The sequence below is a fragment of the Phodopus roborovskii genome, unplaced genomic scaffold (genome assembly GCF_943737965.1).
Source record: "Phodopus roborovskii unplaced genomic scaffold, PHOROB, whole genome shotgun sequence".
Taxonomy (NCBI): domain Eukaryota; kingdom Metazoa; phylum Chordata; class Mammalia; order Rodentia; family Cricetidae; genus Phodopus; species Phodopus roborovskii.
Genome location: NW_026126540.1, coordinates 30,804,917 through 30,821,358, shown reverse-complemented (window position 1 = coordinate 30,821,358; position 16,442 = coordinate 30,804,917). Strand labels below are relative to the sequence as shown.

The 16,442-nt window shown below is 42.6% G+C and overlaps 1 protein-coding gene across 1 annotated transcript in view; it reads right to left on the bottom strand.

The window, feature by feature from the left end:
- Positions 1-16,442, bottom strand: part of Spag17 (sperm associated antigen 17) — a 211,951-nt gene that overhangs the window by 99,577 nt on the left and 95,932 nt on the right. Inside the window, exons 8-15 of the mRNA XM_051199526.1 lie at positions 16,234-16,395; positions 14,185-14,257; positions 13,874-13,986; positions 7,242-7,379; positions 7,041-7,154; positions 6,094-6,244; positions 1,625-1,852; positions 1,334-1,552 (exon numbers count right to left, since the gene is read on the bottom strand). Coding sequence (XP_051055483.1) covers positions 1,334-1,552; positions 1,625-1,852; positions 6,094-6,244; positions 7,041-7,154; positions 7,242-7,379; positions 13,874-13,986; positions 14,185-14,257; positions 16,234-16,395 — 1,198 coding nt within the window. The remainder of the gene's footprint in view (positions 1-1,333; positions 1,553-1,624; positions 1,853-6,093; positions 6,245-7,040; positions 7,155-7,241; positions 7,380-13,873; positions 13,987-14,184; positions 14,258-16,233; positions 16,396-16,442) is intronic.

Below are 16,442 nucleotides of genomic sequence, written 5' to 3'. Positions count from 1 at the left end.
GTTTTGGATGTTCCAAATGCCTCTGGATATTCTCCCCCTTACCCTATTCGTCTTTCTTTCTTTCAAATTCCCTCCCTCCACCACTCCTTCCATCTGTCCATCTGTAAGTCAGTCAGTCTGTCTGTCTGTCTGTCTGTCTGTCTCTCATTCATAATAAACCCTCTTCCTCATCATGAAGCAGCCACTTTGGTAGCTAAATAACTTAGGGTTGAAGTTTAATCATTTAATGTTCAGACTCTTTCTGGAATGTGCTAATTCAAAGCTGTCAGTGTGAGAGCATCATCTTCTTTAGCTGTTATATTATATACATTTTTATTATTATTCAGTTTGGAACAGTTCCTAACTCCCACTGTAACCTCTTTCACCTAGATATGGTATGTAAGTGTATTTCTTAGTTTTCACTCATATGGTACCTCCTTTTTGAAATTAATGTTCACTATATCACTGCATTGTGAGAATATGCTCTGTGTAACTTTAGTCCTGTGAAAATTTGCTGCAATTAGTTGCACATCCCAGGATAAAGTTAATATTACGTAAATAAACATGAATACTACCTCCAAGAAGCAATGGTGTTGTGGAAGTCTCACTTGCCATACGTATGATTACAGAAAGTAGCAAGACATAGTAGCAAGGCATAAAGCAAGTGTAGCTCAGTTGAGCCATCTCTTGGCTGCAGCACTCAACATGGGGGAAAGGGGCAAGGTGCAGAGAGATTTTTAGGATAAGGATAAGGTGCTAGAAGTGTGTGAAGCAGACCACACTCCATTGGGCAGGGAGTAGGGAACTGCTGAGAATAATATGCAGAGATGTAGAGGAGCTGTGTTTCAGATCGGCCCCTGACGAGACAGCTGTGTGTAAGTAAGGCTCATGTAAATGTAACCCATTGTACTCTGCACCCCTAATGTCACCATGTTCAGGGCTGTACCCGAGGTTAAAAGCAATGTCCTGAGCTAAAACAGGAGCAAAAAGGAAGGTACATTCACCGAGCACTGGTTTCGTGCCATGCTCCATACTTGGCGTTTTGTTAGGTCACTAACAAAGTAATTTTAAAGTGATTTTTACCATGAAGTCATGAAGTACTAATGGTGAAAGTTTAATTATGTTCATTGAACTGAGATTCATATGGGAAGAATGAACTGAGAGGATGTCTTGACAGAGTTGGAGAGGAAGGAGTGATTAACCACACCCAGTATGTTTACTTAACCAATTAACTTAGACACTGAATCTTTTTCTTCAGATGAAGTAAAGAAGCGTTTACCTTGAAATGATGCCATTTGAACTTCTCTCTCTTTTGTGTCTAAGCATAACAGAGTCTATATACTCTTTCGCTTACCCAAGGACTCTGGCTGGGGCCACATGGACCCACTGGTCTCCTTCTCCGACAGATGTATGTTCCCAGCACCCGAGAGTCTCCTGGTGTCAGAAGTAGAAGGTTTCACACTGTTAGCAGCAGGCTGGTCGGAATCTGGGGACTTTGTGTATCTCTCAGCCTCTGCCTCAGCCTTTGAAAAATCCTTGTCCACAAATAGTATTCTGTCTTTGTTTCCAGTGTCTAGCGAGGGGTGGAGAGCATGTGTTAGATACAGTACTGGGATGGTTGCCCACACCCCGCCATGCAGCGTACCTGCCACTGGCTTGGCTTTCTGGGCGTTTTCCCTGTGGATGCACTGCTGCCGTATATGCTTAGCGAACCTGGCAGGGTTGTCCCACGGAATGTTGAAATTCTCTGCATCTGCTTGACTGACCACCTCTGCCGGCTTGAGCTGTCCTGTCTCGTCCACCTCGGAGAGCTTCAGGCTCTCGAAGGTAAACACCTTGAATGCTCGTTCTACTTCATTCCAGCTCAGCACTTCTGTAAGAGAGCAGGCCCTCTGCTTTGAGGAAGGCTCTTATTAGTACAGGATACAGGGCTGACACAGGGGTAGCCGAGGGACGCAACGGGTACTGACCAGACTTAAAATAAAATACAGGCTTCGTAAATCTTCAGCAAATCTCAAAGGGCCCAAGGACTAAGAAAATCACAGTTAAGATGTAGGAGATCTGAGGGTTACTCCTAAACAACTTCATGGCTTGGTACCCATATTCACTTGCCTGAACATTTTTATTTTGTTGGCAAGATGGCTTTTAAAATTTATTTGTGCATATGATATTTAGAAGGTTTTCCTGTTCAATCAGGCTCAGAAAAAACCATCTGCAAGAACTACTACTTTCCATATGTGCACTTCAAAGTTTATCATAGCTCAGTCATCCCTAGTCAGCTGCATCCATCACACAGTCACTAAGCTATCAGTGACATTTTAGCTTTGTCACAGGTGCCTAGGAGTCAAAGAAGAACATGATGTGGTTCTTCAACTTTCAAAGTTCAAGATGGAGGTTTGACAAAATTCAATAAGATTACAATAGATCAACAATCAGATAGATTGTTCCAGATTAATGACTGATAGAGTACCTTCACCCCCTCCCAACAGAGAGGAGTAGAGGAGCATGGGAAAACAACACAGGGATCCAGAAGAGACACGAGAAAGAGGGAGGCAAAAGAGTTACCGGATGAATACTTTTTTATCCGGGAAAGGTAGTGCATGCCTGTAATCCCAGCATTCAGGAGTCTGAGACAGGAGGATAATCTTACTTTCTAGGCCAGCCTAGAGTTTATCCCAGAAACCAAAACTGGACACATGACACTCATTGGGTGTTAATAATGACAGTGAAAGTTGGTGAGTAAAGCAATGGTTCATAGTTGTCATAGAATACCATTGGAGTAGTCAAAAGTAGACACAGGTATGTGACAGCAGGGATGATTAAATAGAGTCAATTAGGACATCAGAAGTGAAGGTGGAAAGGCTGGGTTCTTATTGTGTACGGGAGACTGAGAAAAAATTCTTTTAGATAATAAAGCTAAAATGAGAACGAAGAGAAGGGACACGTGACAAGAGGCGTGTGTGTTGGCAGGCATGGAGTTCCAGAGGGTGTGTGTGTGGGGGGGGGGAGAGGGGCTGACTGACGCCTCAAGGAAGCACTCTGAGGACCCTGTAGATGCAATGGAGTAGGCTAATGGGACCTAGCAGGGGAGGGGCTTCACAAGAGCATGGTACGTAGCTTTGGTTTCATTCGGACAGAACATTGGGAGCTTTGGAGTGAAGAAGGCACATGATCTGAATGGCATCCTCAAAAAGGTGTTGTGGTTGCTGCATGGATAAGACTCATAGTGAGAAGGTGAAAGCACATAAGGAGGCCAGGGAGCTACTGAGACAGCCCAGGGAACTGTGGTGGACCAGCCCGGGATGGCACTAGGCCATTGTGGACTTGGGATATAAGTGAAAATTAAGCAGGGTGACTCAAGGGTTCAGTCTGCATCCCAAGAAGAGTCTGAGATGAGATGGGTTTCTAGGTGTGTGTGTGTGTGTGTGTGTGTGTGTGAGAGAGAGAGAGAGAGAGAGAGAGAGAGAGAGAGAGAGAGAGAGAGAGAAAGAGAGAGAGAGAGAGAGAGCACGCACAAGTCTTCAGATGTGTTGTTGAATTTGGTTTGCAAGTATTATCAAGTTCAGTTTAGTACCTATATTTATTAGAAATACTGATTAAAAACTCCCTTTTCTTTAGAAATTCTTTTAGAATTTCATAGATGCACACAATATATTTTGATCATGTTCACCCCCAACTCTTCTCTTCAGCTCCTCCCCTCATCCTCCAGTACCCTCCTCCCTCATGCGAGGGCCCCTTTCTCCTACTCTCCCTTTTCTCATGAGGAGAAGTTAGCTTGGTTACACTCACTCTTCAGTGGCTTGCTGACAAGGGGCTTTCTCTTCATCCCTCTACCCCCAGGACTAGGGTCAGTAATGGCTCAGAGAATGAACATGAACTTCATATGATGTTTGCCCTCCCCTCAGCTTGGTAAGGAAAGGGTGCTATTGAGAGCACCCTGGGGCCAGAATTTCAATCATGGATCTACATGATTATTACAACCCTAGAATAAATAGTTTAGCTTGCCAGGGTTTCAGATTTCTTATTTGGAAATACATTTGGACTAGGTGAATTCTGAAGTTCACTTCAGTTAGGAGATTTTGTTTTTTTTTTTTTTTTGGTTCTACATTATATCTTTCTTGATATTTCAGTTTCTGTAGCTGGCAGTGTAGCTTAGTGATAGGGAAACTGCCTGGCGTGTACCAAGTCCTAGATTCAATCATCAGTACTGAACAAATTTAGAAAAAGAAAAAAACTCAATTTCTGGACATAAACACTGCTTTCAGAATTCCATCTCAGTATGACATGGAATAGGGATTTTTAATTGTTCTTCTTCATATCATATCATTTCTCCCTTTTTCCACCCTCCTGAGCAGAGGTGATTCAAGGAAGTGCTCACAATCCACCAAATGGATACCCCAGTCAAAGTCAATGACTCAGATGTTCTGTTTCTTGTCTTTGACCCTCAAAGAATTGTGGAGTGACTCAAGGTAAAGAGACAGAAGAAAACAATCTGCCATATAGCAGTCCTCAGTGAAGAATGGGGATGTTGGTTAGAGATGTGGATGTTCTAAAAAAAAATTGCTTTGCAAAGAGGGATGAGGAACATTCTTGATTCTCAGGAAAGCTCCCAAAAGAATTTGGGAGGCAAAGACGTGCAGAGAGAATTGAACACTGAAAAGAGAGGTTTTGTATATAAAATTGCCTCCCCAGGGAGGAGGACCTAGACCCTACTCCAAATGACCTGACAGATTTTGATGATCCCTCCTGGAAGGCATCACCCTCCCAGTGCAATGGGAGAAGGACAATGAGATGGGAGGGGGCTCAGGCGACATGGGAGTGAGAGAGGGAGAGGGAACTGAGATCGATATGTAAAGTAAGAGATAATAATAATAATAATAATAATAATAATAATAATAATGATAAAAGATCCTTTAAAAAATAAAATTGCCTCCCATGATCTCTTCTGTTCCTACTGACCCCAGATACATTGTTACTAGCTTGCCAAGATTTCAGATTTCTTATTTGGAAGAGCCCCCCCCTTCCAGGGCTAACCATTGACTGAATTAAAAGATGATAATGGTCCAGACTTCAACATCCTATGTCAAATGCAGAATAGAAACATAGCTTCCCACTCAGGCAGTGAGGATCTGCTTGAGGCAAATTTCTTCCTCTGTGTTTCCCATGATGAGGTGCATTTATAAGGTTCTTGCAGATTTACCAATCTACTACACAGAATCATTGGATGATTGTCATTTACACTGGAATATAATTATTTTATAATTAGCACAGATATACTGTTTGACAAGTACAAATGTGCCCAACTTATTGATTCAAGCTGAATAGAAGGGTATCTTCTGGTGGTGGTGACAGTGCATGGCTGCAGAGACAGGATCTCTGTGAGTTTGAGGCCAAACTGGTCTACAGAGCAAGTTCCAGGACATCCAGGGATACACAAAGAAACCCTGTCTTGAAAAAAGAAATAAACAAAAGAAGCAAAGAAGAAGGAGAAGGAGGAGGAGATAATTCAAGTTTCTATTGAGCACAATTATTGAATTCAAAGTTGACTTGTGATGCTTGAAACTGGAGCATGAGACTCCAGACTGACGGTGCTCAGTTGGAGCAAAGTCCCTGCTTGGGCCTTTCCCCCCCATTCCTTAGCCCCTGTGTTGCATGTTTTGTTGGTTTCCTATAATGATAAAGGGGTTTATTCTATGGTGAGGCTTTTTTCTCTCCCCCCACCCCAGGAAAGGGACTATGGTAACTTGGGAAGAGAAGCTTTTGTTCATCTTTATATTTTTATAGATATATGAACTATCCTCTTATTAAGTAGGATAGATAACATCACCTCTTAAGATACCAGTAGGGAGTGGGGAGTATAGGGACTCTTAGAAGTGTTGTGGTTAAGAAAATACAGTGGTAAGGAAACCCATGACATCAAAGTGCAGAATGCTGCATGTCAGAGATGCCACACAGATAGTGACATTGTTCAAGGCAAGAAAATTGTAACTTGTCAAACCTCAGCCTCTGGAAGGCCTTTCAGTGATCAGAATGCTTTTTGGGAATATGGGTACAATTTAAAATGGACATGCGACTATTAATTAAATTGACTATAATATGAAGCAATGTACTCACCATTTGTACAGAAATGCATAAGCTCATGGATGGTGGCAAGTCTCTTAGTGCTGTTCCATGGAGGGGGCAGAGGGAACTGAAGGAATTCCCACAGTGGCAGCTTGGACTGCATCTCTTGCTCAACTTGAACTGGGTCAAAATTCTTTTGGTCCTTACAAAGAGACATACACACACAGAGAGAACAACATGACAGAAAACATTAAATAGAGCATCAAATGCCTCATGCATATGGAGAAGGCTAAACATGATACCTCCGCTCTCATTATCTGGAAACAGGGGAAATCAGGGGTAATTGAGGAAGACAAATGCAATGTTTCAGATAAGGTTAAAAAAAGCTAGTTCTCACTTTCCCAGAAGTTTCTGGAGCATAGAAACAACTGAGCCTTCATTCCTGGTGACAAGCTGCCAGTTTCTCATGGATTTATCTATGCCATCTGAGATCCTTAGATGGGTACTTCATAGCAGCAGATATTTAAATAATATGTCCATAATATTTTTCAAGATTTTTTTATTTATGTGTATGTGTGCGTGTCTGTGGATGTCCTTGGAGGCCAGAAGAGATGCCCTGGAGCTGGAGTTACACAGACTTCTGAGCGACCTGACATTAGGAATTGAACCTGGGTCCTCTGGACCAGCAGCTACTACTCTTACTCTCTCAATCACTTCTTCAGATCCTGACCTTAAAGTTCTAATGCAGATCTGATTGATAGTGATGATAATCAAGTCAGTGGTTAACTTGACCTCTGTGGCCAGGCAAGCACTCTTTACTGACATTTTTTCCCCTAGCAGCCCCTGTTCCTATTCCCATGTGTCAGCAGTCATCTACTCTGTACCCCACAGTTCATTAGCATTGGTTGATGAGGTCAGCCAATGAGATCCCCCCAATTAATGAATCATAAACACACCTCTTCACATCAGCCAAGGGATGGAGGTGGCCTAGTTATTACCTTCAGTGCATACTTCTTGTGGGCATGGGCATCATGGTAGTTCAGTAGAAGAGGGCCTTTGGGCATTGCTTTGCTTTCACTTTCTCCTTCAGTTAGGAATATCTCATGGAGATTCTATTTAAATTGAAGTAATATCAATATAATGAGATAACACATACTGGTTTTCAGAGTATAAAAACTTGGATTCACTTATGTTCTAACCTTCTTCTCCTTCTCAGATAGGCAGAGCGAAGGCAGGATGGACACAATGTGAGCTGCAATTCTGTAGTCCAACCCATCTGCTCTGTGAGGTGGCTCCACCAAACTCGGGGGAACAAGGTCTTCTTCAGTTGCTACAACCTATTGAAGAAAACAATCAGGAAGATGTGGGTAAATAGCACTTTTCTGATGCATTCCCATTGCCCTTAGCAAGGAGGAGGAGGCAGGTCCATTGAAATACCAGTGGTAATGACAGCAATGCATCACTGATGACAAAAATAAAGGAGAAAATGTTTGTAATCCAAGCATTAGATATAATTTTAATACCTGCATGAAAATAGATAATACCAGCTAGAAACATAAAGCAATAAACTTTACAATAGAAAAGTTATAATACTGATTTTTAAAGTATTCATTTTTTCTCATAAGGGCCTGAAAGTAGTACTTGTAAAACTGGAATCAGTATGCCCCTCAGCAGAGTATTTACTTACCGCTTGCCAGGTACTGTGTGGCATCTGCACACGTATTAATGCCCGATGAGCCTCACTGCCACTATCTGGCATGTATATCATTTTCCATTTGATATAGAATAAAACAATGGTGAGTGTCTTAATTGTTTAATGCAATTTACATGTTTTAGAGTGAGAGACAGGGAGTTCAGGCCAAGTGCTTAGGGTTTTGTTGTTGTTTTCCTTTCAAATATAGAAAAATGTAGAATAATGAGATCAGTAATATATAATAGTTACCTTAATGTGGGTGAAGCAAGGTTGCTGTGGAATAATCTTTTTTTGTACCCTGTAAAGATTTGTCACTCAAATTGGTTTAATAAAATGCTGATTGGTCCACAGCCAGGCATGGAGTATAGGCAGGGTGGCCAAACTAAGGATGATGGGAAGGAAGAAAGCAACATTAAGAGTTTCCAGCCAGATTCAGAAAGAGCAAGAGTTGAATGTGCCATCCTAATAAAGGTACCACCGTATGGCAGAGTGTAAATAAGGAAAATGGGTTACCTTAAGTATAAGAGTTAGATAGTAATAAGCCTGAGCTATGGCCAAGCATTTATAAGTAATATAAGCCTCTGAGTGCTTATTTGAGAATGGTTGTGGGAAAAGAAAACTCTGCATACACAAGGCCTAGAAGCATTAAATGTCTTGTCCTATTTTGCTTGGGTAGAAAGTGAAAGTAGTTGAAATATAACCAAACATCAAACATATACATCTGCTAAACAGTCTTCCTTTCACCTTTAAATATTAGAACAATTGTTATCATTTTAACTCTTTTACAAGGTTGACCACACATACAGACATTACTATTACCACCAACAACAAAATAAATGAATTTAACAATCACTGGTTATTATTATCTCTCAATATCAATAAATTCAATTTCCCAATAAAAAGACATGGGCCAGTAGAATGGGATTGAAAACAGGATTCGCCCCTCTGCTGCATATAAGAAACACACCTCAACACCAGAGATAAACATTATATCAGAGTAAAGGGTTGGAAAAAAGATTTTCCAATCAAATGGACCTAAGAAGCAAGCTGGTACAGATATCTTAATACCTAACAAAATAGACCTCAAACAAAAGTTAATCAAAAAAGATGGAGAAGAACATTTCATACTGATTAAAGAAAACATCCATTAAGGTGAAATCTCAATTCTGAACATCGATGCCCCAAATGCAAGTGTACCCACATTTGTAAAATAAACAATATTAAAGCTTAAATCACACATTAATAGTGGAGACTTCAGCACCCCACTCTCACCAATGGACAAGTCATCTAGACAGAAAAATAATGGAACTAACAGATGTTATGACTCTAGAAGATGTTATGGACCCAGAAGATATCTATGGAACATTTCACCCAAACATCTCTTGGAACTTTCTCCAAAGCTGTCTATATACTCGGTCACAAACCAAGTGTCAACAAATACAAGAAAATTGACATAACCCCCAGTTTCTTATCAGAACATCATGGATTAAAGCTGGATTTCAACAACAACAGAAACGACAGAAAGCCTACAAACTCATGGAAACTAACCAACTCTATTGAATTACCACTGGTTCAAGGAAGAAATAAAGAAATTAAAGACTTCCTAGAATTCAATGAACATGAATGAACAACATATCCAAACTTATGAGATACAATGAAAGTGGTGCTAAGAGGAGATGGAAAAATATCCCATGTTCATGAATCAGTAGGATTAAAGTAGTAGCAAAAATGACCCTCTTACCAAAAGCAATTTACAAGTCCAATGCAACCCTCACCAAAATTCCAACACAGTTCTTTAAAGACATTGAAAGAACAATACTTAACTTCATATGGAAAAACAAAAAATCCAGAATAGCTAAAACAATCCTGTACTTTAAAAGAACTTCTGGAGATATCACAATCGCTGATTTCAAGCTGTGTTCAGAGTTGTAGTAATAAAACACACATAGTATTAGTGTAAAAACAGACAGGTTTATCAATGCAATTGAATTGAAGACCCAGGAGCAAATCCACCCATCTATGGACAGTTGATTTTTGACAAAAAAAAAAAAAAAAAAAAAAACCAAAAAACAAAAAAACAAAACAAAACAAAGAAAAAAAAAAAAACAACAAGATTTGGGGGGGGGGGGAAGGCATCTTCAACAAATAGTGCTGGTCTAACTGGATATCAGCATGTAGAAGAATGCAAATAGATTCATACCTATCAAGTCCAAGTAGATCAAAGACCTCAACATAATACTAAACAAACTGAACCTGATAGAAGAGAAAGTGGGGAATAGCCTTGAACTCATTGATCCAGAAGACAACTCCCTGAGCGAACACCAATAGCACAGTTGATAAGGTCAATATTAATAAATTGGACTTCATTAAACTGAAAATATTCAGTAAGGCAAAGGGCACAGTCAAAACAAAAACAGCAGCCTACAGAATGGGAAAAGATCTTCACTGACTCCACATCTGTCAGAGGAAACATTATGTAAACAAACCTCAAGAAACCAAACTAACTAATCCAATTTAAAAATGGGATACAGATCTAAACAGAGAATTCTTGACAGAGGAATCTCAAATGGCTTGGAAGCACTTAAAGAAATGTTCAACATCCTTAGCCATCAGGGAATTGCAAATCAAAGTGACTCTGAGATTCCACAATATTCCTGTCAGAATGGCTAAGATAAAAAAAAAAAAAAAAAACCACACAAGTGACAGCTCAAGTTGGTGAGGATGTAGAGCAAGGGAAACACTTCTCCACTGGTGGTAGGAGTGCAAACTTGTACAGCCTCTTTGGAAATCAGTAAGGCAGTTTCTCAAAAACCTGGTAATTGATCTACCTCAAGACCCAGCTACACCATCCCTGGGCATATACCCAATGGATGCTCTACCATACTACAAGGACATTTGCTGAACTGTAATTATATCAGCTTTATTATTAGTGGCAAGAAACTAAAAGCAGCCTAGATGTTTCTCAACTGAAGAATAGGTAAAGAAAATGTGGTGCATTTAAACAATGGAGTATGACATCATGAAATTTTCTGGCAAATAGATGGAACTAGAAAAGATCATCCCAACTTAAAAATGGGCCTTTATTAAACTGAAAATCTTTTGCAAGGCAAAGGACACAATCAAAAGGAAAAACAGCAGCCTACAGAATGGGAAAATATCTTCACCAACCCCATTTATAAGTGGATATTAGTGGTAAAGTATAGGATAATCATGCTACAATCTACAACCCAGAGAAGCTAGGTAACAAGGAGTGCTGGGAGGGGCGCCCAGGAATCTCACTGTGAAGGGAAAGCAGACACTGCCAGTGGAGGAGGGGTCTGGAAGAGGGTGTGGGGATGGGAATAGGAGGGATCAGATTGGGGGAAGATGGAGGGAGAGAGAACACTGGGAGAGGCAGCTAGAATGTGGGGTAGCATCTCTGGGATAAACTAGAAGCCTAGTGCAATGAGGATGACCCCACTTAAGATTCCTGGAAATGGGGAATATGAAGCCTGCACCAGACATCTATAACCAGGCAAGACTTCAGTGGAGGGACTTGGACCCCAACCCAACTACAGAACCTTTGGCCTACAATTTGTCCTGATTACAAGATGTGCTGGGATGAAGGTGACACAGAACTTGTAAGAGTGGACAACTCAAACTGGTCCAGCTTGAGGCCCACCCCTGACACTGCCTGGAGTGCCAGAAACAAGAGGAATGATATCCCAAAGACCTAGGATATAATCAAACATGACTGGCAAAAACAAGGTCAATGAAATGATTCCTAATGATATTGGCGCTTAGCCCAACTGCCACCAGAGAGGTTTTTACCCAGCAACTGATGAAATAGAGGCAGAGATCCACAGCAACACATTAGGAGGAGCTAGGGAATCTTGAGGAAGAGGGGGAGGAAGGATTGTAGGAGCCAGCAGGGTCAAAGACATCGCAAGCAAACCGACACCACGGGATCGACTAACCTGGGCTCATAGGAGCTCACGGGGCTCATGGAGACTAAACTAATAACCAGGGAGCCTGCATAGGACTACCTAAGGCCCTCTGCATATATGTTGCACTTGTGTAGCTTGGCCCTCTTGTGGGCCTTCTAACAGGGAGAACAGGGACTGTCTCTGACTCTGTTACCTGTTTTGGGGGCCCTTTCCTCCTATTGGGTTACCTTGTCCAGCCTTGATAGGAGAGAAGGTGGCTAGTCTCTTTGTAACTTGAAATGTCATGCTTGGTTGGTATCCATGGGAGGCCTGCACTTTTCTGAAGAGGAATGGAGGAAGAGGAGTGAATGTGGGGTGGGGTGGGGTTGGGAGTTATCATACAGGCTTGCCTATAGCCTGTGCAGCCATTTTCTCAACTAATGGGGGGCCCTCTTCTCTGATGACTCTAGCTTGTGTCAAGTTGACATAAAACAAGCCAGGACAGTCATGTATGATGAGCACTCACAATGGCTGAGACTCCACAATGCCCAAACGTTCGAAAAGAACAGCTGTCGATAAGAACAGAGTTGTCCGTGTATCCTGGAACTTTTAAAGTGAGGTGGTAGAGAAGGCCAGTCCCCACTCCCTGCTCACTCTGTTTCTGACTACAGATGTATGTGAACAGCTGCCTCTGAACCCTGCCACCTTGCCTTCCTGGCCATGGTAGACTCAAGCTGTTACCTTCCCTCAAGTTGCTACTTGTCAAGTATTTGTTAACAGCAGCCAGAGAAGTAATAAATACACCCTTGGGAGGGGTGGGGATGGTTTTCATGGGACAAACAAATGGTTTCTCTGTGGTGTTTTTCATATGTCTATATGCTGAGACTTGGTCACATGCCCCCCCTCCCCTGACTTGTTCCTTTTCTCCCAGCTCCTCCTGAATCCCTTCTAGGACCATACAAAACCACCTTTCCCCTTGACACAGGCTGCGGTTATCAATTATAAGGCAAGGAGAGATCTTTAATAGCTGTTAGAAAAAAATATTTCTGTACCCACATCATTAGCACTAATACTGAGGGGAAGAAGGAAACAGAGCCACCAAACCTCTTCTCCACAGAGCAAAGCCCCTTCCTGCTGCTGTCTGGACAAGCTACTCGGCCTTTTCTGGCCTCAGTTTTCATATATGTGAAATGGAAAATAAATGATCTTATGTTTCATGGCATCATTTTGTCAAGGCAGGAACTCATCGGGAATACGGAGGCAGGAACTGAAGCAGAGATCTGAAGCTTACTGATGTGCTGCTCTTGCTCCTCATGGCTCTCTCAGCCGCCTTTTTTGTTTTGTTTTGTTTTGTTTTTTTACTTTATTTATTTAATTTATTTTTCTTATTTTACATATTGATCCTAGTTCCCTCTTCCTCCCTCCCTCTCTCTCACCCTCCCCTTTCATTCTCCCCCCCCTCAACTCCACAGGTAGGGTGATGCCTTCCAGGAGGGGTCATCAAATCGTCAAGTCATTTACAGTAGGGACTAGGCCCTCCTCCTGCCTCTAGGTTAAGGGAGTATCCCTCCATGGAGAATGTGCCCCCAAAGTCCTTTTATGCACCAGGGATATATCCTGGTTCCACTGTCAGAGGTCCCTCAGACTGCCCAGGCCTTCTAACTGAGACCCATGTTCAGGGGTTCTGGGTTGGTCCAATGCCGGATTCCCAGCTGTCAGTCTGGGGGCCCATTGGCTCCTCCTTGTTCTGGTCACCTGTCCTTGTGGCTCAGCCTGCTTTCTTATACATCCTAGGACCACCTGCCCAGTAGCACTGCCCCCCCCCCAGTGTGCTGGGCCTTTCCACATTAATCAAGAAAATGCTCTACATGCATGCCCATGGCCAATTTGATGGAGGCAACTTCTTAACTCAGGGTCCTTCTTGCCAGGTGACTTGAGTGTGTGCCAAGCTGACAAAAATTAGTCGGAACACCTATATAAAGACAGTTTTAAGTACACATTCTATCCAAACTTTGGGAAATATTAAATGAACAACTGAGTACAGTGAGAGAGAGGACCGAAGCAGGTGACAGAAGCAAGTATTAGTTTTATCTGAAATATTGTGACTTGATAAGTGGGAATGCATCCAGGCATTCTGAGTAAAATTAAAAACCACGCCGAGGTTTGGAAGTGAGGAGAGATAATTTAGTCAAGGTTGCGGTTGGGCTTGGGAGAAGCTTTCGCGTCCACCCACCTGCTCCAGCAAACAGTGCAGTATCAGGGGCACGGAAACAAATTCCTCTGGGATTGGATTCAGCAGGTCGTTGTAGTACCGCATGTCTACCTCAGTTGTGATGATGAAGGCCACTGTAAAGGGCAGGAAAGGACACTGCCTCGTTAACAAGTATTCTCTACTTCTTCTTGCGATTCTGTGCACAGACTCAAACCGTGGCCAGGCACTAATCGCTGCAGGAACCGCAGGGGCTGCTGACAGCAGTGTGGAAGGGAGCGAGGACAGTGCTCCGGCCATAGGAGGTGGCCCTCAGCAGCTCATTTCTCACTTGCCTGGTGGTGGAGCTTGTGGCTCTTCATACTGTGCTTTCTTCTTTCCAGGGGCGGGGGCAGTCGGAGGTGGGGGCTGAGAAAAAAAAAAAGAAACAATTTCATCACGTGTGTTTTTACATCACAGATCCACCGTCAGGATCCTAAGAGATGAGGATGTGGAAAAGCTAATCACACACCTTACTCCCCCCTGGTTTGGTTTGAGTCATCATGCTTTTTGTTTTGTTTTGTTTTACATCCTTGTCTTGGAGCATCTTGTTGCCTCTTGTTCAGTACATCATTGTGTACTATTTCCCAACAGGTTTTCCACCACGCAGTTCATGCTCAGCGTTCATCCTCTATCTAACTCTGGCTCCCTTCTTTTCTCAGCCCTTCTGTTCTCCAGCTCAGGGACTGTCTTAGTAAAGGCCCAGCACTGAGAGGAGACAGGACAAGAACTAAAGTAGGCATCATGGGGGAACACTGCTCACTGGCTTACCCAGTCTGCTTCCTTATATGCCTCAGGACCACCCAGGAATGGCATTGCCTAAAGTGGGCTGGGCCCTTAAGTAAACATAACTTGGCAATAAAGAAAATTCCCATAGACTCGCCTATAGGCCAGTTTAAAAGAGGCATTTTCTCAATTGGAAAATCTTCTTCCCAGATGGACATGGCTTGTGCCGTTGTCCCCCATCCCCCGCCTCCAAAAAAAAAAAAAATTCTAACTATGGCATTTGACCTCTTGTCACCTTGACTCAGGAACAGAACACTACTAAATAATAACCTTTCCTTTTATTGTTTACTCCAAGATCTCACATTAACATCACTATCACAACACAAAACATTCTGACATTTAAAGTCCCACATTATTTAAATATCCCAAGGCACTGAAGGTTGAGTCTCTCTGAAAGTTCAGTGACTCTCAACTGTGGAGTCCTAGAAAATCAAAAACAAGTTCGAAGCTGTTTTGTTCTGAAAGGGAAAAATCAAGGCCCAGCCACTATTAAGTCATAGTAAAACAAGACTCCATTAATGTCAAAAGTTCAGTGCTTGGTGTCTGGGGTCCAGATGGCCTGGGCATCTCCAAAGGTCCAGTGAGCAGTGTTCCCCCTCTCCTGCTGCTGTTCCTGCCCTGAATCCCTGCCCCGATTCCCCCAGTGACTGAGCCTCCTGAGAGTGCTCAGATGAAACAAACACTAATGCATTGGACACAATGTTCTGAAACAGCAATAGAAAGCCTAACAATGGCAGGTGGTCATTGTTGTCATATCTACTGCTCTCCTCCTTCTGCTAACAAATGCACTCCCCTTCAAAAGTTCACTTCAGGAAAGGAGGCAGGAAACGAGTCCTGCTATGTGGCCAGGATTCCCCTTATTCTACATGCTAGTCATTGTACCCTGAGCTGACAGGTGGTTCTTTTGTGCTTTGTCACGTGTCAAGCAGTTGAGGAGTGTATTAGTTAGGGTATCTATTGCTGTGATGAAACGCCATGCCCAAAAGCAAATTGCAGAGGAAAGGTTTTATTTGGGTTCTGCTTCTGCATTGTAGTTCATCACTGAAGGAAATCAAGACAGGAATTCAAGCAGGACAGGAACTTGAAGGCAGGAGCTGATGCAGAGGCCATGGAGGGGTGCTGCTAGCTGGCTTGCTCCTTGTGGCTTGCTCAGCCTGCTTTCTTATAGAACCTAGGACCTCCAGCCCAGGGATGGTACCACCCACAACGGGATGGGCTCTCTGCCATCAATCACTTAGTAAGTATTGTACTGGCTTGCCTATGGCTGGACCTTATGGATGCATTTTCTCAATTGAGGTTCTCTCCTTTCAGATAACTGTGCCAATTTGACATAAAAACTAGCCACTATAAGAAGCTTCATAAAGATGTCAACACAAGGCTCTTAATGCTCTTGCTAGGGACAGTTTCATTATTCCCACCCTCATACCTCAACACAGCAAGCGGCAGTATGCTGATAGAGGTCTTCACTGTAACTTTTTCTTCATATGCTTTATGAATATGAAAATCAAGCCACTCACTGCATCCCATAGCCTACTACAGATACTAGAGTCCATGCTCACCTCTGGAATCGGTATGGCTTCTAACATGGTTTTCTCACTAACCACTTGTGGGACGTTAATGAGCTGCATGCTTTCCAGATAATGCTGGTGCTGCCTCTTCCAGTCCAGGCTGTCATACATCAAACAGGCAATGTTTTCAAAAATCTCAGTGCCCAACTCGAGCTAGTAGGGAGAGAAGCAGTGACAATTCATCAATGGTTACATACTCT